Below are 21278 nucleotides of genomic sequence, written 5' to 3' on the forward strand. Positions count from 1 at the left end.
GAGGGTTTGCTTAAGAGGAGAAGACATCAAACGCCTCATGGTGTGGCCCTCAGACAGCTTCTATCCTAAACCTATCTTGTGAAGAGGATGCCGACTGTAATGATAGCTGTGTTCCTCTGGTAGCTTGCCCGCTTGCAGTGCTGGCAACTGTGAGAGCCCTTTTACTGAGAGGATCTTTGCACTGCTCTGAGGTGGTTGCCATCATCCCTGTCTTATGAATGAGGATATTGAGGCTCAGAGAGGTGTGCCGAGGTCACGCAGCCTGGAGGTGCGTGGTCTGGCTTGAGAACCCTGGGTCTCTGTGGCTTTTCCCCCTTGGCTTGGTTGTTACTGAGTGGTGTGTGGCAAGTGGTTCAGGCCAAATGTGATTTGATCCATTCTCAAAAAAAGAAGAATGCACCCCTTAGGTTTCATTTAATTATTTCCCTCTTTACGAACATAATTTGCAGGAGACTGCAGGTGATCGATTAGTGGAATTGTGGAAAGCTGGGCAAGATTTTTTTTACTTTATTAAGAAAGGGAAAAGGGTTTTGGTGTTCTTTTTTTTAATAGACAAAATGTGGGTTCTTTTAATTCTCAGATTAATTAGCTTATTCTTTTAACTTGCCAGCTTTTCTTTATTAAACAAACTGAAGTAGTGTCAGGAGAAGCTTGGGGACCATCTTTTGCTATTAGTTTGGCAGTGCTCCTTGTAGCTGCATTGGCAGCATATATAAAATTTTTATTTTGCCCACTTATTCACATAGAGAATTAATATGAATGAAATTTAAAGCACGACATTCCTGGAAATGAGGCCCTTGGATAATTTAGGAATACTAACTTAAGGAATAAACATTGATATGCACCATTAGGGAAGGCTTTGGGTCACTGCCAGGGCCGTCCAGGTAAAATTCTCTCTCCAGATGAACTGGCTATACAATTTCCTAATTACTGGAATGTACGTCTTAGTCCCAGTTTACAGAGCCCCCTAGCAATTAAAAAGATTCGGGACAGAGTAAACATACCAGATGTCTCACCTTGTGGGCAAAGAAGAGTCTTAGAATTAAGTTGGAACTTAGGAACATCGGTAGGGAATTCAGACCTGCCGGTTTTCTCCATATTTTTACTCTAAAGTACAACCTTCGTGCAGGCATTTTATTACCTCCACATGACTTGATTTGAAAAAATTTTCCTGTGCTATGTATATTAGACCAGTGCACTACAAGATGGCAAACATTTCTTCCACATTAATTTTCAACTCTGAAATCAGATGTGAACTCTGATTTAGCACTGTATTTAGTTCAGTGGCCTTCTCAGAGGGCACATGCTTGACCAGAGCTACTCATCTAACCTCTCTGAACCTCAAACCCCTCATATCTAAAAAGAAGCTGACTGACTTTTTTACTTGATATCACTGGATCATTGGGAGGCTGCAGTATCACATATGTGAACACGCTCTGTAAAGCACTACATGCTTTCCCCTGCACATGTGTTGCGGCATCATTTTTAATTTTTCAAGGTAGGGTGGGGTTGTGGAAAGAGCTGGTCTTTGTAGTCAGACTGGGTTCAGATCCAAGTGCACCGTTGGTTAGCTATTTGAGCATTGATTTCTCCTTCAGGAAAATGGAGGTTCTAAGGTCTGTTCCATGGGAAATGTGTGAGGATTAAGCAAGATACCACATGTAAAAATCTTTGTGTGTGGAACATCATTGATGTTTGGTGCATGGTATTTTGATAATTTTGGTGCTAACACATTCTCTGTGTGCGGTTCTGTGTACTAAGATTTTCCTGGCAGTTTTTCTTGCTTTGATTAAATAAGATGAATTTCAGAGGATTTAAAATGTGTGATGCATGGATTTTATGTCTTAAAGTTTATACCACTGTGGGATGCCAGGAATTAAGTAACTGAGAACCAAAAGCCCATGAAAGTTGGATTACGCATCTTGATTTCCTGGTTGTTGCAAAGGTGGTACTAAGCCAATAGATGGTGCCGTTATGTTAGGAAATGAGAAAATATTTACTTCTACAGTTCATCATGTTCTTTCAGGGAGTGTAACAGAGCCAGTCTTTGCTGGCTCTTCATCTGTTCTAATTAGTGTGGACTTTGTTCTTGATTCTGTGTAAAAAATATTAAATGTTTCTTTTTGTAGGTTAAGTAGGGAGGTATTGAATTAATATTAGGGTGCTCTTCCTCTTGTTTTTTCTACTCTTGATGTTTTACCACTAAATCTTTTGTAGTTTGAATTTAGCCCTTAGTTTACAGCCAAAAATAAAGCCCTTGCCAGGAGTATATCTCAGAAGTTGAATGCAGTACGCAGAGTTTTGAGTCCTTTGCTTTAAACCCTATTTCAGAGAGAGTGAGGTTCATTATTAATTCGTTCATCTTTACCTGCTCTTGTTTCAAAATGGGCCCTGCTACAAAATGTACTTTCTTATTCTTGCTAATGTAACCTAGTGCTTGGTCATCTTTACTTCTTTATTGGACAGACCAAGAGGAAAGTCATTTTATATATCAGAAGACCTTTCATGTGGAGGTCATATAGCTAAGGATTTGCTGGCAACCAGATCTACCATTACTAGCTGTGTGGTTTTGGTTAGGTTCCTTTACCTCTGTGATCTTATTTTTTTGTTTGTTTTTCATCTATAAAATGGATATAATACAGGTGAATAAAGTGAAAAAATATGCAACAGTGCTTTTGCACATTTTCCTCAGTATATAGGATTTATTATTCACCCAAGGCTCTGTGGACAAGATAACCTTTACTTACATTTAAGACTAAGTGTGGTTTTATAAATTATGAAACTCTGTGGTCCTTTGTCCTTGAGGGTTCTGAGGGACAAGGAAACTTGGGAAAAGCCTGCAAAGGGATTAACTTGCAATTTGGGATGCTGTTTTGAAATGTGGACCGGCGTAAAGGTGCCTTTGAAAGCCTGTCAGCTCCGACTGCCTCAAGCTCCTGTAGCAGGAGAGGGAAGTGTACGCCCTGCGGTCGGCGGTGCTGAGGGGCAGCTTGATTCCTGGCGGGGCCTGACGAGGGTGGGAGCCTGATTAGGAAAGGCAGTATAATTTTAAGGCACTTTTCATCCTCCATCTTATCCTTTCAACATAGGGTTAGTTGACTCCTCTGTTTGAGTTTTCTGGCCTTAATGCATTGTGGTAGTTCATTGGAATACATTAATAAAGCACAGCCTTCACTCTTTAGGCCTGAAGTCCCCAAATGTTAGTCTTTCCTTAAGAATAAGTGTTTACAGTCTGTCAGGTCAATGAGACATTGGCAGTTGCAGTTATAAGAAAAATCCCTGTTCCCTTTAAGTGGTGTTTAAAATGATTTACTTACAATAAAATTTAACTCCTTTTTTACTACATTACATTTAGAAAAGGAACTGCATTTCTTGAGAAATTACTTTCTGAGTGAAAATGTTGTTGGGTGCTTTAAAATCTATTTCCTAGCATATTAAATGCAATATATATATTTTTTATTCATTGGGGATAAAAGATAGACTCTGACATTGAGGTACATTTGCTGATGAAAAGGAAGCATTCTGTCCCCTCACAAGGGGTTTAAATGTAATACTCAGTGCTTACTCAGGAGTGAAAACATCAAATTAAACTGTTTATGCTGACAGAGGACGATTCTGGATTTCCGCAACCCATGCAAGATTGTCTGATTGCTTGGCCTGCCTCTCCAGAAGCTTTTGGCCAAGACTTATAATGAAATGCATGCATACAATTAAACCATTTCAAGTCAGTGTCTGAGTTTTCCCAGGCGCTGAGAGGAGTTCCACTGCTCTCTAGTGGCTGAATGTGCTCCCCCAGCACTATCATTGTTTCATTTTCACAAGTCAGCTCTTCACACGTTGTCGGTGTTGGCCTGCAGAGCAGGCACCAACGCCAGCAGACCGGGCCTTGTAGACCAGAGCAGAGTGAAAAATGATCCCAGTCCATGGGTCTGTGAAAGCACCAACTTTTTCCAGGATGAGTGGCCAGTTGAGTAATGATGAGCAGGTGTGAGTAAGCGCTCTGTCAGGGAGAGCTGACACTGATGGATGAGAATGTTCTCTGCCTTGCTCTTTTATCGCTGCATACATCTTACACCCTGGCAGTCCACAGTGGCAAACAGGTCCTTGGGTGCTTAAAATGGACTGCTTCTTAGCAAAAGGAGCAGCTTTCTTCCTGAAAAGATCTGGTTAAATTGATTTGGGGGGAAAGCAGTAGAAATCCATTTCCTGCTCCTCTCAGAACTTCATGGAAAGAAATTTTAAGGACCTTCATTTCTATTAAAGCTGCCAACCCTGAGACTTGTTGAGTATGATTGTCTAAAAGACCCCTAGAGAGCAGGAAGCTTGTCCTAGAGCATCTGTAATAGCTTGCTCTTACTGAGCTTTTTACTGTGTGCCAGGCATCCTGTCTAGACGTGCCATCTCGTTCAGATCTCAGCCAACCTGTGAGGAAGACACATTCTGTCATCCTCCCCTTTGTGTTGGGGAGGCAGCCAGAGCAGTAGGGCCGCTGTCCTGTCGCTTCTGGGGCATCATTCACCTTGTCTTGATGCGGTGGTGCCTCCTGGAGCAATTTGGCAGCGCTGCAGGACTCCGAGGGCCTCAGTGAGGTGCTGGGGGAAAGCAGGGAGGAAGCGCAGAGCTGTGCATGTCCTGTGCATCTGTGTGTCCCAGGGCCTGCTGCCCAGTGGCCACCTGGGATGGTTGGTTTGAAACAATGAGTGGGGAGTTTCACCTTCTGAAAAGTGGATGGGCTAGAGCCACCAGTGAAAGTTGCTCAGTCGTGTCTGACTCTTTGCAGCCCCATAGACTATGCAGTTCATGGAACTCTCCAGGCCGGAATACTGGAGTGGGTAGCCTTTCCCTTCTCCAGAGGATCTTCCCAATCCAGGGATCTAACCCAGGTCTCCTGCATTGCAGGTGGATTCTTTACCAGCTGAGCCACAAGGGAGAGCCACCAGACCTAGGTTTGAATCTCGGCTACCCTTACTGCCTTTAAATTAGCTGAGCCTCAGTTTCCTTGTCTATAAAATGAGGAATTACCTGTACCACATGAGTTTAGAGTCAGGGACAGAAAAACCCTTGGTAATTATTTTCCCTTCCCCAATGTGAGAATTTATGAGCCTAGACATGATTAGAAAAAGCAGATTTCTACCTGATGACTTTTTGAGAGTTTGACTTGAGAGAGTACCGGGTTTTAGAAAATTATTTGTCTTTTATTTATAGTTTCTTCAGCACGTCTAATAAAATAGATTTTACAATTGCTGGGTTTGATTTCATACTTTTAGTTAACCCTGACATGTATAAAAGTATAATTTCATGTTTCTTTTTAATCCCACTGTCCTTAAGCCATATTAATGTGGATGCTTTTTAAATATATAGAACAGGTAAAAGCAGTATCTCAGTAAAATTTTCCTGATGCATTTTGAGTTTTGTCCAGAGATGGATTGTTCTCTTAGAAACAGGTTCAAATTGAGCCACTAAAGTAATGCTGATACACTAAGATCAGAAACACCCTCAGAGGGTTTACAAAATGGAGAGTAACTTCACTGTTTTATTTAATTTTTTTGAATGGGACTATTTAAAAATAAATACTTTGGTACTTGAGTAGTATTGGTAAATAGTGAATAGCATCTGTTTATTCATTTAAAACATTTAACTAAAATCCCAGTCTCATTTGAATTTCCAAGCAAAACACAAATTAACTGAATCCAGATGTGTGTTAATTGTTCTGCTGAAATCTAAGCAAAAAGTTAGAAAGCATGATTTTGGGGCTAAGGGAGTTAAGAAAACTAGAGCTTTTCATGCCTACTTGCTAATCTCAATTTCAGGCATCTGGGTTTGCCGTCTGAGAGACAGCATGGGGAACAGAAGCCGTGCTGGACACTTTAGATTCAGACGATTGGGCTCATGCTCCCAGATTCGCTAATCGTCTGCTGTGTGATCTGGGCAAGTTCCTTGTCTCCAGGATTCAGTTTTCCTTTCTGTGAAACGGGGCTGCACTTACCTGCCATGTCTGAGGAGCATAAAAACTCTGTGACTGTGCTTTGAAGTTTAATAAACACCAGGTCCACTGTGTCTGTTGGCGTCTGTTTAGTAAGTTGGTTGTCACATGGCAGACTTCTGGATAAGTGAGATCTGGCTTGGTCCTGGTATGCTCAGAGGACTTCATTGTTAAGATGATTTTACATCTTTTTAGAAGATGTTGGTGCCTGTCCTAAGGAAGCTCTCCCAAGGACTGGTAGAGAGACATCATGTATTTATCTGTCTGTGACAGTTGATTGCTTTTGTTCATTGGGATTGTTGATTCCTGCATGGGTTGACCTGCGGGCCCCTCTCTGCAGATTTTAGGACCAAGCTGCCTGCTGCTGCTACACAGCAGGACTATGACAGCTGGCAAGGTCTTGGTCTTCTGCGATATCTTTTCTCATCCCTTCATGATGTCGAATTCTTCAAGTGTGTATCTTAAAAAATTGTAAGTAATACATTGTCATTGAAGGAAAATAAGAAAACACAAGTAAGCAAAAAGATTACAGTTTATTACAGAAATAAACATAATTTTAAAAACTTTTCTTCCACGTGCATATAATATGTATTGTATAAGCATATCTGTTAATTTTGCTTCAGAACATGTTTTTCCCTCAGTACTCCAGTACTTTGGCCACCTCATGGGAAGAGTTGACTCATTGGAAAAGACTCTGATGCTGGGAGGGATTGGGGGCAGGAGGAGAAGGGGACGACAGAGGATGAGATGGCTGGATGGCATCACTGACTCGATGGATGTGAGTCTGAGTGAACTCCGGCAGATGGTGATGGACAGGGAGGCCTGGCGTGCTGCGATACATGGGTCGCAAAGAGTCAGACATGACTGAGCAACTGAACTGAACTGAACTGAACTGAAGATTGTATTGTGGACATTGCCAAAAATTATTGTTGTGTTTAATCACCATGTATATGAATTTGTTTGTTTTCCCTATCTCGTGATTGTTGGTGCTGGACCTTTACATTTACCTCCAGTCTATGATGTTACTTTTTTTGTTTTTTATCATCTAAACTGATCAAAGTGTCATTTGGGTTGTTACTGTTCATTTCTTTTGGATCTATCTATAGCAGTAGAATTACTGGTTTGGTGGGTACCTGTGGCTCTGTGCTTTCTGATTGATGCTTCTAAATTGTGGGTTAAAAAAGTTCCATATGTGCTTCTACAAGAATATGTTAGATTGCCCTTTCTAGCTGGGTATTCTTCTTTCTAATGTTTGCTAATCTAGAAGTAAAAAAAAAGGAGGCTATTTAGTTTCTATTTGTATTTATTTCTTTGATGACTAGTGAACTGGAGCAGTGTCTCTAAATGTGTATAGACCTCTTGTTTTCTTTGTAAACTGCTGTGTCATTTTCTTTGTTGGTGTATTGATAGTATTTATCTGTGAACTCTTTAATTTTTAATGCCCTGTGTGTCACACATATCTCTAAGTTTCAGGACTTATATTTTACATTGTTTACAGATGCTAGTCTTTTTATCTTTTAAAGCCAGTGGCCTAAATGTTCTTAATAAGACAGATACTTCATTTTGAAAGAATGGCTGGAGACGTGACCCTTGTGGCGTTTGTGCCTGAGCCCCCTCTTCCTGGAGGTCTGCGTTTGGGTTCCCCATGGAGTCATCTTGAATGTCTGTGGGTGAGTCAGTCCCTGGCAGAGGTGGGGAGCAGACTGTGTTTCCAGGGCATCTCTTGAATTCTTCTGATGAACACCAAACCCGACAGCCAGGGTAAGGCAGGGCGCACCCAGGTGGCCGCAGTGGATGTGGCAGTGCAGAGCCGTCTTCATCCCCCGCGGACGATAGGGTGGCGCTGTGTGCCCTGACCTCCATCCTGGTCTCTTCCTACGGCTGGCTGCCGAGTGGTTTGGGAGGTGGTGGTTGAGCGGGTGGTTGTGTGTGGATGGCATGGAAGAGCTTGGGAAAGGACAGTGGATGCAGAGGTAAGTCAGTAACTAGGTGGCCATCTCAGCATTGTGCACACCCTCTCTAAATGCCAGTCCCTGAATTGTACCTGGTTTTTCTGATTTTTTAAAGAGCTTTGTTCTGGAAACAACACTGACCACTCAGTACCTGTGGGTGGGCTGACAAAGGCAGACTTGGTGGAGGTTGCTAAGGAGCAACCTGGAGACTGCTGAGGAGACAGAGCTCTGGTGGGGGAAGGCAGACATCCAGGGAGGGCGTTTCTCTCCTGAGAGTATCACAGAGCTCAGACCTGACCGGGACCTGTAATAGGACATGGTTTTGTGGGTTTAAAGCACTTTTTTCCTTTTGAAAATTGACTTGCTTTACATTTGATTTTGTCTTATGTTCATTTTAGTATGGTAAATTAGGTAATAAATGTTCTGTTTCACTTTATCAAGACATTTACTGCTGTAGTCACTCTTTCAGGACCCGCTGTTTTCCCAGCTTCTCCATTTGAACAGTTGTACTGAAATCAGCCCAACCTAATTCAGTAATTTTTTTTTTTTTTTAGTGCTCACTGTGTGCCAGGGACTGCTAGGTCTGGGGGACGCAGCTGTGAAGGGATGGACAAGTTGGCAGAGATGAAAGTGGTCAACTCTCATCACTTTAGATGTGGTGTGGTGCTTAAGAAAGGCTTCTGGGAAAAAGTCATCTCTCAGCTGAGGTTGGACGGGTATCTCCGCCTTCTGTGGATTATGAGGGGCAGAGGGAGAAGCATGTGTCAAACGTAGACGTGAAGTGGTCTGGGCACTTAAGAAATTACTGTCAGCTTGGCGTTGGTGGGGTGCCAAGTGTGTGTGGATATTGGGGAGGTGGGGTGGCTGAGGGAGCCAGAGACCTGGTCATGGAAGGTCACGCGTGTCTGCTTTGAACTGTACTGTGGCCTGTAGAACTTTCTGTTTGAGAGAATGACATAGGGTCACACCTGAGACAGAAATCCTGGCCTGTGCCTGTTAGTCCCGTAATCCTATACAGGAAGCTTTATTATGAGGATGACAAAGTGATAGCATTGGATGTGTGGCCCATGGTGGGCATTCAAGCAGAAGGCTCTTGTTTCCTGTCCTTGGCTGCCTCCTCTCTCCTGTTAGGGGCGTTGAGGGCAGGCCTCTCGTCCCTTGCTCCTAGACCCTTCCTGCATTTGTGGACAGCATAGGCCCTCTGACATCAATTTCCTTCACCTGACAATGCCTGCTGTCTAAAGCAGCGGACCCTGTGCCTGGCCCACTGCCCCCTGGCTTTTCCGTTTGTTTATTCCTTGATGGGAAACCAGGCCGTTCTGACTAATTGTCTAAGGTGGCCTTGCTTTTGGAGTAAAAAAAAAAATGAGAGGATTTTTCCTTCAGAGGGATTTTTGCCTTGATTTTGGGTATGAGAGTAAGAGGTTAGTAGGTTTAATGATGAAATAATTGGAATGTCTGCAGATATTATAATGGTTTATAGGAAAAATGGGATAAAATATTTAAACATTTTGTGAGTCAGATGGCTGCCTTATTAACATGAAATTTGTCTTGATGGTTTATTGTATATAGTTTTAAGTGGCGTTGAAATAAAATCCAGAAAACTTGAATGAAATTATATTTAAAAAGACAAGTCTCATTGAGTTTACCATCTTTTTTCTTTTGAATGGCCAGCTCCTTCCAGTTCCTTCCCCTGGATGCATTGCCTTGAGCTTATGTGAGGATTTGCATGTTGTTCTCTTGCCATTTTGGGTGATTGCAGTCATATTTGAAATTGTCTTCTTTCTTCTGCATAGCAGACGCACATTCAGAGTTTCCTGGAAACCTGTTGACCAAGTCAGTGCATTGCATTTCCTAACACTTCTGTGTGTTTCTGAAAAGGGGGCGCCAAAGTCCTCCTTTCCTAAAATGCTAGGAGCAGGAGCTAGTTTGTAAGTGATTTAGAAATTGTTTTTAGTGTTGAATTTCCCTTTCTTTTCAGATATATTTCGAGTCTGCTTATCTTTGATCTCAGAGGAAACAGCATCAGGCAGTTTATCAAGCTCTTGTTTTCCTGAAAATGTCTCAGCTCTGTGCACGTGTGTGTCACCGGTGTGTGTTGGGGAGTGTGCTCTCAGTGGAGAAGCAGAGGTACCACGCAGTAAGGGTCCCCGTGTCCCTTCTGTATGCGCCTCTCCCACACCTTCCAGCTCTAAACATCACGGTCTCTGGTTATATGAGACACATCCACTGCATTGACAGACTTTCTTTCCTATGAGTTTAGGTTTAGTGTGCATTTCCACTTAGAGAAATTTTGTCTTCAGTACTGTTTCTCATGAAAAAAAAGCTTTCGATAAAGAAAGAATTACTGTATTGGGAGGGAAATGTTTTTTCATGTCTTAAAATTTTAGATGAAGCTAAGCAGAAGGAAATATATGTGCTCAGGAAAAGTAAGAGTAAAATTAATTTACTGTGAAACTGTCAAAGAGACGATGGCCCAGGAGAAAATACAGAGCTTGTGGCCTTTAGGGAAAGATGGCTTTAAGGTCAGTTGAGTTTTTCCTTTTACAGTAACTGATTATAGTTTTCCACAAATGTGTTAGTAAATAGCCATCTTTCCCCTGTCTTTTTCCAACGTGTGTTTCTGGCCTCTGGTGTGTGTATCCTTGGGCTCTTTGCAGAGATATTCTTGGACCAGGCTGGGAAAGAAGTATTTTTTTTCCTGTGGTTTCTTTATTTGCAGTTTTCTTGTTTCTTTGTGATAGTTGTCCTTTGTTTTCCACACGAAACCCCAGCTTGTTTTTTACTGTGGAGTTCGAGATTGGTTCTCACTCATGCCTTAAAACAGAAACTTAGGTTACTTTTCCCCCCGATCCTTGAAACTCAGAGTAAATGTGTACGTCTTAAAGCACTGGTGGACTTTGACTCTGTTTCCAGGTTTTCCAGGACACACATACTATGAAATTCCAAAGCTGGATTTTGGTCAGTTTGTGTAGATATATCTAGTTTTATTTGGGCGCACTAGTTTTCTATCTGTTTAATTCCTGTTTCCTTTCCAAAGGGCTTTTAATATCTCTTCAGGTTTCTTTTTTTTTTTTTTTTTCTTCTTTAAAAGAGGAGAAAAAAATTGTGAGAGGGGAAATGGGGTTGCCTTTTGCTCCCAAAGCCTAAATGAATAGTCATTGCCTGTAATGCCGTCTACACTCGTCGCTTCCCACTGCTTCAGATGTGATGTATCCGGTGCTGTGAAGGTAATGATCCTCAACCGCAGCAATATTCCCTAACAGGAGCATCTGTCATATTCATCGGGATTACCATGTTCATTGATTTGTGTCTGTAAATCTGCTGTTTCTACCCTTTAAATTTGATCTATAATTGGACCTCCTTAAATGGTTCAGATAAGCTAGTCTGTATTTTCTCAATGCAGCAATGCTGTCAGCTTCTCCTTTTTCATTATACATTCAGCAGACTTGATAAAATCAGCAGGACACCTCATTTGAAACTGTTTAATCGCTGCCTTTTTCCTTTGCTAAACCATTGAGGTGGTCAAGCGGTGTACACAAATCATTTTAAATAGAAAATATGGTTTTCTCTGTGACCCAGCTAAATAGATAGTGTTATGCAAAACAAGTTAAAAAGTAATAAATGCCAAAAAAATCTTCTAATTGGAGTAAAAAATTGTGGGCAACTCTATCCTCTCTCCAAAAGTAGAGTATCCTGAAATATTGCCAGAACCCTGTAAAGACAAGATGATGGTTTTCTAAAGATTCTCTGGTTTCTGAACAAAGCAAGTTTAAATTTTCCAGTGGTGCTGAGCTGCCTTTTGCATCCCTTCAAAGGGAGCCCATCCTTATTTGTAATGCCTTTACATCCTGCTTTTGTAGGGAGAAATTTGCTGTCTGTTAATATCTATGCAGCATAACCTTTCAGCCATGTGCTATTGTGATAATAAATTTTTGTTTCTTTGTCTGTCATATTGTCTACTCAGCTGTTACTCTTCAAAGTACAAACTAAAAATAATAGCTCTAAATAAATGCCACATAATAAAGTGTTTTACAGCTGTAGCTGGAATAACCTGGTGGCTGCAACGTGCAGTCCTATTACCGTTGCTGGTGCTGTGGTTTCTTCCCCGTGTGTCAGGGTGACTCTGCCAGGGCCAGCTCATTAAAACAATCTCTTCTTTCTAACTGGCTTGGTATTTAGCACTATACCCAGCAGCCTGCCAAGGCACAGTTGTGAAACACAAGAGTCACAGCACAGGATATATGAAGTTAAGTGGCATTCACTTTTTTGAACAAATAGAAATTATCCATAACCTCATTTTCTTGCTTCAGGACTTTACTGTGAATAATTTGCAGTTACTCCTGTGAGTAGGTTAGAAGTGGGGCCAGTTGCAGGTTTACCTGAGATAGTGGTAAGTGAGACCCCAGGCTTTTGAAGAGCAGCGTTTGCCTGATTTTTGTGGCCCTGTCATATTAATGTTTATACTGTGCTTGAATGTGACATTGGGTGTGTTTTGCCATTTTTGCTGCCCCACAGTAAACTTGAGAGGGAGAAGCTGAGAGTTGGTAAATATGCTAAATAAACATGCGTCTTTTCTTTCCTATAGGTTCGGGCTCCTTGGCAGCGATGGCCGTGTTTGAAGATAAATTTAGGCCAGACATGGAGGTGTGTAAGTCCCTACAGTTCTGTTCTCTTTTAGATAATCTTTCTCATATGTTGGACATTTACGAATTGATCACTGATTCCTCCAAAGTTTGAATAGTACTGCTGCTGTTAGTTGGCATGCTCTTTGGCACAGGTACTGTGTTTGCTCGGAAGACTGGTTACTCGGGAAAGCTTCAGTTTGTAGTGGCCCTGCCGTGCCCTCCCTCAGCCTCGGGGAGGCTGCACTGTTGAGTTTTTTCTGCTGGCCGTTGGGCTGTCTGGGCGTCTTCTTGATTTTAAATGTGTGACAGTGTAGGATGTTTTCTTATGCACTATCACAATGTCTCAAAACAACAGATTTTCTCACTGAGAGTAACTATGTATGTCTGTACATCCTGTCACACACACCTGGCCTGAAAATGGGGGCAGTTTGAAAAACCCCTTAGAGTGTTCTGCATTTGGCAGAGGATACCTACCCCTGTATGTAGGGTCTCTTCTCGGAGCGTGGTGTGTCTCATGTCTCACATCTAAAGAGATCTTTTTATTTTCTTGGGTAATGGGGAGGGTGGTGTTCTGAATGACATTCCACCTGTGCCTGCTTAAATGGTAGATGTACCCCCGACTCAGCAGACCCCCCAGATCTCCAGGAACACACCACCGGTCTTTCACTGTCAGTTTTGAGGGAGTGTTCCATGTGCTTGGTTACTTTGTGGTCCCACATTACTCCTCTGCAGTGCTTTATCCTCGCTGCTGAGCCAGCTTGCAGCCACGTTACGTTCTGAATGCAACCCTCATTATCTGCCCTTGGTTTTTTGATAGCTGTTAAATTTTTTCATGGAGAATATCAACTTGTTTTCGACAGTTATTGGGCTGTTTTACGAGTGGTTTACCCTGTTTCTTGATGTGTAGGTTTCTGCTGTTCCTGCTTTTGCAGTAGTGTTTTGTGTAGACACCAGAGGGTGTTTCTGGGAGTTACTTTTTGCCTTCTTGACAAAACACTGCTTTTTGCCTAATCATCTTTGGAGAAGATTGCATGTTTAAAAAATTTTGTCCTTCTCTAGCTCATTGTCATCAGTGTTAAGTGTTCTTGGAGCTCTCCTCTCAGGTTTGGGCCACGTGCCAGCAGAGCGGAGGATGTAGGGCCGTGGATGCTGCCCAGCCAGGACAGGGTCTCCTGCCAGAAGCCACTAACCAAACCCTTGGTGTGTTGAGGAGAGCACACACAAGTGACGTGGTCACTAATGGCTGGTTTTCTTTCTTTCCTTGGATATCTGCAGGAATTAAAGCATGTGATTAAAGATAGAATTCAGCTAGGTATTTTGTTCTAGAAACAATAGTCTTGCTCCAGTCAAGAATAGTAAACCAATCTAGGTATCAACTCTAAATGAGATTAGAATTCCTTTCTCATTTCTCAGTGTGAACATTTATTCCCGTATCAGCATTATTTTCTGTTTGGGGTTCTTAAGTACAGAGGAAAAATAAGGTATACTCGTTCACTTAAAAAGGAAAAATGATCTCCTAGGCGTCAAACTAAAGGAGAGGAATTCCTAAGTCTCCACAAATCCGTTAGAATTAGTGCAGGTACAGGGAGAAAGACTCTAATGATTTTCATTTAGAAAGTCACCTCGATAATATCAAGCCCTCCTTTAAACCACATTAATCTTTTCAAATGTTCTTGAAAGCTGTGTCTTTTTCCAGTTGATTGGGACTTCCATATGGTAAAGAAAAATGAAAATTGCAGAAAAAGTTGAAAGCATGAAGTATATTAAAAGTGACTTTAACACTCTGCTAAAGTAATTTTATATCATTTATTTAGAGTTTAAAATTGAAGTGATTCAGAGGCCATGAATATAATATTTCTGTGAAGGGAAATGTGAATCATCCCTTCAATAAAGTTTCTGATATTATCAATCTGAAGAGTGTTTCTTAGATCAATTTTATCTGTAGTTCAGACCACTTCTGTATTAGCTGTGAGACTTTGAAACAGGTTGACCAAGTTCCCATTTCATATTGTTAATTAAATTTCCTATTTCAAGTGAGTGGTTTTTATTCTGTGAAGTTTTTGGAACTTGACACAGACCAAAAGTCAACAAAAACCACTTTTATTAAGGAGAAGGTAGTAATGCTTGCTTCTCCAGTGAAGTGAATTTAAAAGTAAATAGAAGGCAGAGACAATAATGTAGTTTACCAATCTAAAAGGATGTTAATAGAAACTGAAATTATTGTGAAGACCAGGCAACTAACTCTGGTCACTCTGCTTTCTTTTGGTGAAGGTTAAGTGATCTGGTTTCAGTGGAAGCTAAGACTGCTTACAAAGGTTGAGAGGACCCTGTTTTAGTGACTTTGTTGTAAAAGAGAGCTCAGCCAGGGTGTCATTCCTGGCTCTGTTATTTGCATAGAACTCGTGGAAACGTTTGGTTTCAAATTTCCAAACTTTTTATTTTCCTTCTTTCCAGGGAGGCTTTCTTTCTGTGGCAAGAAGCCCTCCATAACTTTTCTTTCTTGCCTATTTTGAGACTGCAGGATTGGATGACTAAGTCTGCTTATTTCCCTTCAGTAGGGGAAAGGATTCTGGATGTGTCTCAAACAGAAACCCAGGAGAGTGTTTCTGCCTCTCAAGTCTTGCATGGATTGCCAGGACAGTAACTGCAGCTCACTTCACAGAGAATTGCATTGGGAGGGGTCAGTTTTAGGCTATCATAATTACCAGTTGTTTGCCAAACAGTGATTTTTAGGCCAAACTCATGAAACAAACTCTTGGCTTTATTGTTAAATTAGAAAAAGCCCATAGTCTTTTTTTTTTTTTAAATTTAAACTACAGACCTGTGCCTTAGACAATGTGGGGTCTAGACTGTAGTATTTATGGACTGGAAGTTCCTCTTTCCTTAACAACTTTTAATATTTTCTCATTGTCTTCAGCTGCACAGTCTTGTACGGTAGCCACCACATGAGTCTGTTGAACACTGGAGGGTAGCTTGTCTGGACTAAGAGGTGCTGCAAGTAGAAGACACATCCCAGATTTCAGAGGCTTGGAACAAAAAATTCTAAAATATATCTTGTTAGTAATATGGTTACATGTTGAAACAATACTATTTTAAATATATTGAGTTAAGTAAAAATACCAGTTTTTTTCACCTATTTTTACTTTTTAAAATGTAGCTACTAGAAAATTTTAAGCTACATATATATGATTCACATATTTTCATTGTACAGGGCTGGTCTTGAACTTGTCATTTGCACATTGCATTTAAGAGTTCTGCCATGTCTGGGTGCCACCTGTACTGTTAACTTCTCTTGAAAATTTTCATTTACATCAGCTCACTGTTCTATAAATTGAGTTATCATTTACACATAAGAAAATGCACAGAGATGAAGTATGCAGTACGATAGATGTTGGCATTTGTAATTACCCAAGTAACCATCAGTCAGATCAAGACAGAGCATTTCCTTCGCTGCAGAAGTGCTCCTTTCCTGTCAGTTCCCTTTCCTCACTTCCCTCCAGCCACTCTAGTTCACCTTTTTAATTTAAATTTATTTTTAAAATACAGTTTATATCCATGAAATCCTGGGTTTGATGTGCTGGTTATTTTTCCCCCCAAGACACATGAAAATGAGTGCATACTATTAATATAAATAAAAAATGTATTCACGTATCACCATCATGAGTAAGCCCAAGGGTATGAATATTAAACTTTAGGAAACAGAGGTCTTCGTTCCTGCTCCACTTCAGCCGTTCTTGCCTGCTTGCTCGTCTTTGAATATAGCGTGGACTTGCTTGTGGATGAATCCTTCTCGCTTCTGGTGTCTGCCAGCCGGGCTCTCACCTGTTTCCTCATTTGTTTGTGTTCCTGGGCTGCGTGGTACACGCCCGTCCCATTGTTGTATGGCTGTTTTCAGGGCCATCTCCCCTACTGATTGAGAAAGGGAGACTCTTGAGGGCAGGGTCATTAAATCATCTCTCTTCTTCAGCTCCTAATGTTCAGTACACGTTTGTAGAGTTGAGACAGGATAACCTGGAGCTAAGGCAAAGTCTGAGTCATCAGAAACCACCTGGAAAACGGAGGGGACTTTTTCTTCTTCCCATCTGGAAAGTGTTGAACGTGTGTGTGTGTGTGTGTGTGTGTGTGTGTAACTAGTATGTGTTGAACGTGTGTGTGTGTGTATGTAACTAGTATATTTTTCAAGTAACACATAGTATTGAGGGTGTGCTGAACGTGTGTGTGTGTGTGTGTTCTGAGATAACAGAAGAAGATAACTAGTATATTTTTCAAGTAACACATAGTATTGAGGGTGTGCTGAACGTGTGTGTGTGTGTTTTGAGATGACAGAAGATAACTAGTATATTTTTCAAGTAACACATAGTATTGAGGGTGTGGTGAACGTGTGTGTGTGTGTTTTGAGATAACAGAAGATAACTAGTATATTTTTCAAGTAACACATAGTATTGAGGGTGTGATGAATGTGTGTGTGTGTGTTTTGAGATAACAGAAGAAGATAACTAGTATATTTTTCAAGTAACACGTAGTATTGAGGGCAGAGTCAACAAAGCAGACACCCTGTTAAGTATACAGGTGAGGTGAAGATGGGGCAAAGGGCAGATGCTCATTGGGAAATTACAGGCCAAAAACCAGAACAGTGAAACCCAGCTGAGATTCATAAATGCCTAGGATGGGCCTCTGCTGTTTGATGTAGTCTGAACCAATGACTTTTTGCGGGCAAAAGCCCTGACTCAAGGTTTTAGAGAAACTTCTGGTAACTGTGTGCATTTAAGGCCCATGAAAAACCTTTTAAGATTCTTGTCCAGTCGTGGCCCTGACACTGCCTTTCCTGGTCTTGGGATGCTCGTCGTCTTTTTCTCTCCTTGACGTCAGCCTGGAAGTTCTCTGAGGGCAGGAGCTGTGCTTACTGTTGGCTGTTTCCTCACACAAAGTATGGTAACTGATGTGTAGTAGGTAGTCTGCCAGGATTTGTCGAATGAGTGGGTAAAAAGGCATCAGAAGCAACTTTACTCAGGTGGTCCCAGATTTACCTTCCTTTGAAACAATTTGATAACTTCACCTTTAGTGTTACCAGACTGAGAAAAATGAAGGCATTAAAAAATTATATTACTGCTGGTAAATCTCATGCTTTGTTTTTACCAGCAAAGGTGCTTATTCAGACATTGTAGCTATCTATTAGCAGAGAAGTGGGTCAGTTGTATTAGAGTGTTTGTTTTTTTAGGTGATGATGCATTCTGTGGAGCCATTGCCATAGGATTTTTTTTTTTTTTCTGTATTGTTAAGGCTGGCATAAGAACTGAGCCCCTTATCCTGGTTATTATCCACAGGCTGGCTAGACAGGAAATTAGGGATGAACACCGGCCTTCTCAGTCCACTTGCCAGTTAAGTGTAAGGAATTTGATCATTGTACCTGGAAATATGAGGTTGGCTTCTTGTGAATCTGTATCTTGAAAATTGCTAAAATTAAAAATTTTATTTTAGGGTGGGGAAAGAATTAAGGAAATGAATCTGATAACTTAGGTTCATTTTCCTTCCATCCTGTTTCTTTGTAAGAAGGGATGTTTTCATTTGGCCCAGTGAGAAATTTAAACTCTTGAAGATTATAATTCATTAAAATGGGTAGAAGATGAATATTTAGTCTGTCAAGATCAATACTGTCCCCTCTTTGTGCTAATTGTCAGAAAGCGAGCGAGGGCCGCTGAAGGGTAGTGGTGGTGCGGCAGGACCCTCACATCACAGGGAGATGATTCAAAGGCAAACTGTCCTGCACCCTCTGGTATCGACTTGCAAATTAGCATCTGGAATCTAATTAAACAAGCTTAATGAAAGTAGCAGCTGAATGCTGCTGGAAAAGACAATCAGCTTTTTTCCCCCTCTCTGATACATATTCTGTACTATTGAAGTTGGTCACCAAACACATCATGTGAGCACAGTTAAAAAAAATTAGCATTTATTTGAAGAATAGAAACTGTTTTTCATTCTGTTATGCATTTGGCATGCTCCGGCGTCCCATGAGAGCCGTGCCACAGCAGATAGTGCACAATATTTATAAATCCGTGACAGGCAATAATAGCAACTTGAAAAATTCTTTTGCTAGAATCTCAAGTTGAGAGCTGCCAAAAGCTGAGAGGATCAGATCTGCAGTGGCAGCTGCTGTGCCCTACAGTTAGAATTCTAGACTTTGAAGATGCTCAACTTAAAGAAATGAAGACTGCAGGCTTAGCCAATTTTTGCAGGTTTCTAGAGCTCTGGCTCTCTGCCTTTTGAAGATGAGTTGCTGAAGCTTCTACCACTGCCTGAGGCGTGCTAACACCAGCAGGATCTTTTTTTTTTTTCCTCCAGTCTTAGTGTGTCTTCAGTTTTAAGTAGCACATGCTTAGTCAGTGCCAACTGTGATGGTGCTTTCTCTGGTCGCAATACTGAGGGATAAGCTCTTACCCTCCCTTCAGAGGGAGGCTGCGAAGATAGATGGTGACGTATACAAGTGCCACTTCAGCCGTCTGATTTATGGAGTCATATTTCATCACTCAGCAAGCGCTGGCCTCTGGAGAAGCCCTTATGGATTGCTAAAGATGTGAGCTGCTATCGCCCTAAAGGCTTGTGGTTACCTCACAAATGTGATGCCAGACACCTAGCTACGGAGGAAACAGAATTAATCTGTCATCGCAGGCAGCTATAGATCCACTTTAATGAAAGAGTTGATACCAATATGGTATTCTGATAGCAGATTGTAGAAGTAAATGCTTTTTTTGTGTGTTTAAGTCTAATGGTAGAAAGACACCGAAGTTTCAGATTTATTTGTATTTGGCAGATGGACAGTGATATAAGAGAGCTGCATTATTTTGATTAAAAAAAAAAATCTGTTCAGTTTGACACATAGACTGGCCCTGAAGGGAAACACAGAGCATGAGTTCAGTGTGGTCACGTGGAAGGGGTCACGGGAGCCTAGGAGCTGGAGAATTGGGCTCTGAGTGTTTCCACTGCACTCACCGCATGACTCTGGGCAAGCCACGGCCGGCACACTTCATCCAGACGTTGGGGACCCAGAGACCTGTCTGTGGGTTGCTGTCAGGATTAGGTGTGGTCTGTAAAACACTTCAGATGACGGCTCACACAAAATTGGCTCTAAAATATGGCAGCTGCTTCTGTTTTTTTCTTTTTTCAGTAATTCAGTAGTAGGATACAAACATCACATAGCAACGACTCACATGATTGTTTGTACTCGAGTCAGGCTTGATGATTTACAACATGGTGTAGATAGATTTGATTCTTCTTTTTCATCTGAAAGCTTAAAATCGGAGCCAGGCCTAGCTAGTGGTCGTAACGGCAGTAGAAGAAGCCTCTTTAACACATAACACAGGCTGTGGAAGTGTTCGCCTTTTTACTATAGGGAGAAGGTATTGAAAACACAGCAGTCATAATAGCTGATGCTTTTTGAGTGCTTGTGCTGTGCCATGCTCTTTCTAACAGCTTTCTCTGCATTGTCTCATTTACTTTTCAGCAGTTGGGTGGGGTCTGTACTTTGTTATCCCTGTTTTGTTGAGAAGAAAAATAGGGTGTCGGGAGGTGAAATATCTCACCTGAAGTCCCACAGCAGGGCAGGACAGTATCATGGTTTGAGCCCTGGTCAGTCTGGCCCCGATGCAATCGGTCACCATGCTCTTCTGCCTCTTTGTAGGCCTGTAATTCTTTGGCAGCAGAGTGGTGGAGACATCTTATTCTAGGTGAGCAGAGGTGTGGGCCACTCGGGCTATTCCTTTTCTCTGATGAGGTCTTGTGAAGACGGCAGGAAGCCAGATGAGTGTTAGAGGAGCTGTATTAACCTCTTTGGTGAGCCCAGCAAGTGGAAGGACCCCAGGGAGAGAGACAAAGTTAGAAATATAGAGCTATTGGGAAATATAAGTCATTTGGCTATGGAAGGTTTTTTCCTCTTTGACTTTATCAGAATTTATTTTCACCTTTTAATTGTCCTCTCCTGGAAATATCCTGAGATTGTTTTCTCCCCAAAGTTTTCAAGTATTTACAGAGGAGCTGTTTTTCTCTATATAGCTAATGTTCAGATGGCTTAGCCTTCTTCAGATTTAGTAATGAGACCAAAAAGCCTTTGAATATTGGTGAATGGCATTTGTCCATTTGAGGCAAATCACGAGTAGCTTGAACCAAAAATATAAAAAATAAGCAAGACTATCATATTTGAATAATGAGGTGTTCTTTTTACCCCAACTGCCAAAACTTTTTAATCTTCGTCAACAATTGTTCTGTCCTCCGTCTTATTTAGGTTGCATCTGTGCGACTCTGAGCTCAGGAGCTCTGACAAGCGGCATATGAATTCTGTATTCATTAGTGATCTTGATCCAAATGCCTCTGTCCCTGCCACGGGGGCTCAGGTGTGGAAGCTGCTGGCTAATCCCACCAGCTGACAGTCAGAGGTTTAATGACTCCATAGGAAGGTGACCACTCACTGGGAGGTTTGCTGGCAGAACCCACACAGCAGACAATGGAGATCAAGGAAGACGATCAGTGTTTAGCTGAAGCACCTTCCTGTGTGACTTGAACCCTGCTAGCATCAAACGGAGTTTTAAGTAAATGCAGAATTTTTAAAAAATACACTGACCCTTGATAGCTATCATAAACAATGATTTTGGGGGAAGGGGTCTGTATTGATATTGATGGTGTTTAAGACTGTTTTGCTTTTAGCAGTTTAATAGATGTCAGCTT

The 21278-nt window shown here is 41.5% G+C and overlaps 1 protein-coding gene across 1 annotated transcript in view; it reads left to right on the forward strand.

Annotated features, from left to right (window-relative positions):
* PSMB7 (proteasome 20S subunit beta 7) overlaps nucleotides 1-21278 on the forward strand; it is a 56516-nt gene that overhangs the window by 14516 nt on the left and 20722 nt on the right. The window contains exon 6 of the mRNA XM_004005645.5: nucleotides 12524-12582. Within this exon, the coding sequence (XP_004005694.1) occupies nucleotides 12524-12582 (59 nt within the window). The remainder of the gene's footprint in view (nucleotides 1-12523; nucleotides 12583-21278) is intronic.

This window comes from Ovis aries, chromosome 3 (genome assembly GCF_016772045.2).
Source record: "Ovis aries strain OAR_USU_Benz2616 breed Rambouillet chromosome 3, ARS-UI_Ramb_v3.0, whole genome shotgun sequence".
In the NCBI taxonomy this organism is placed as follows: domain Eukaryota; kingdom Metazoa; phylum Chordata; class Mammalia; order Artiodactyla; family Bovidae; genus Ovis; species Ovis aries.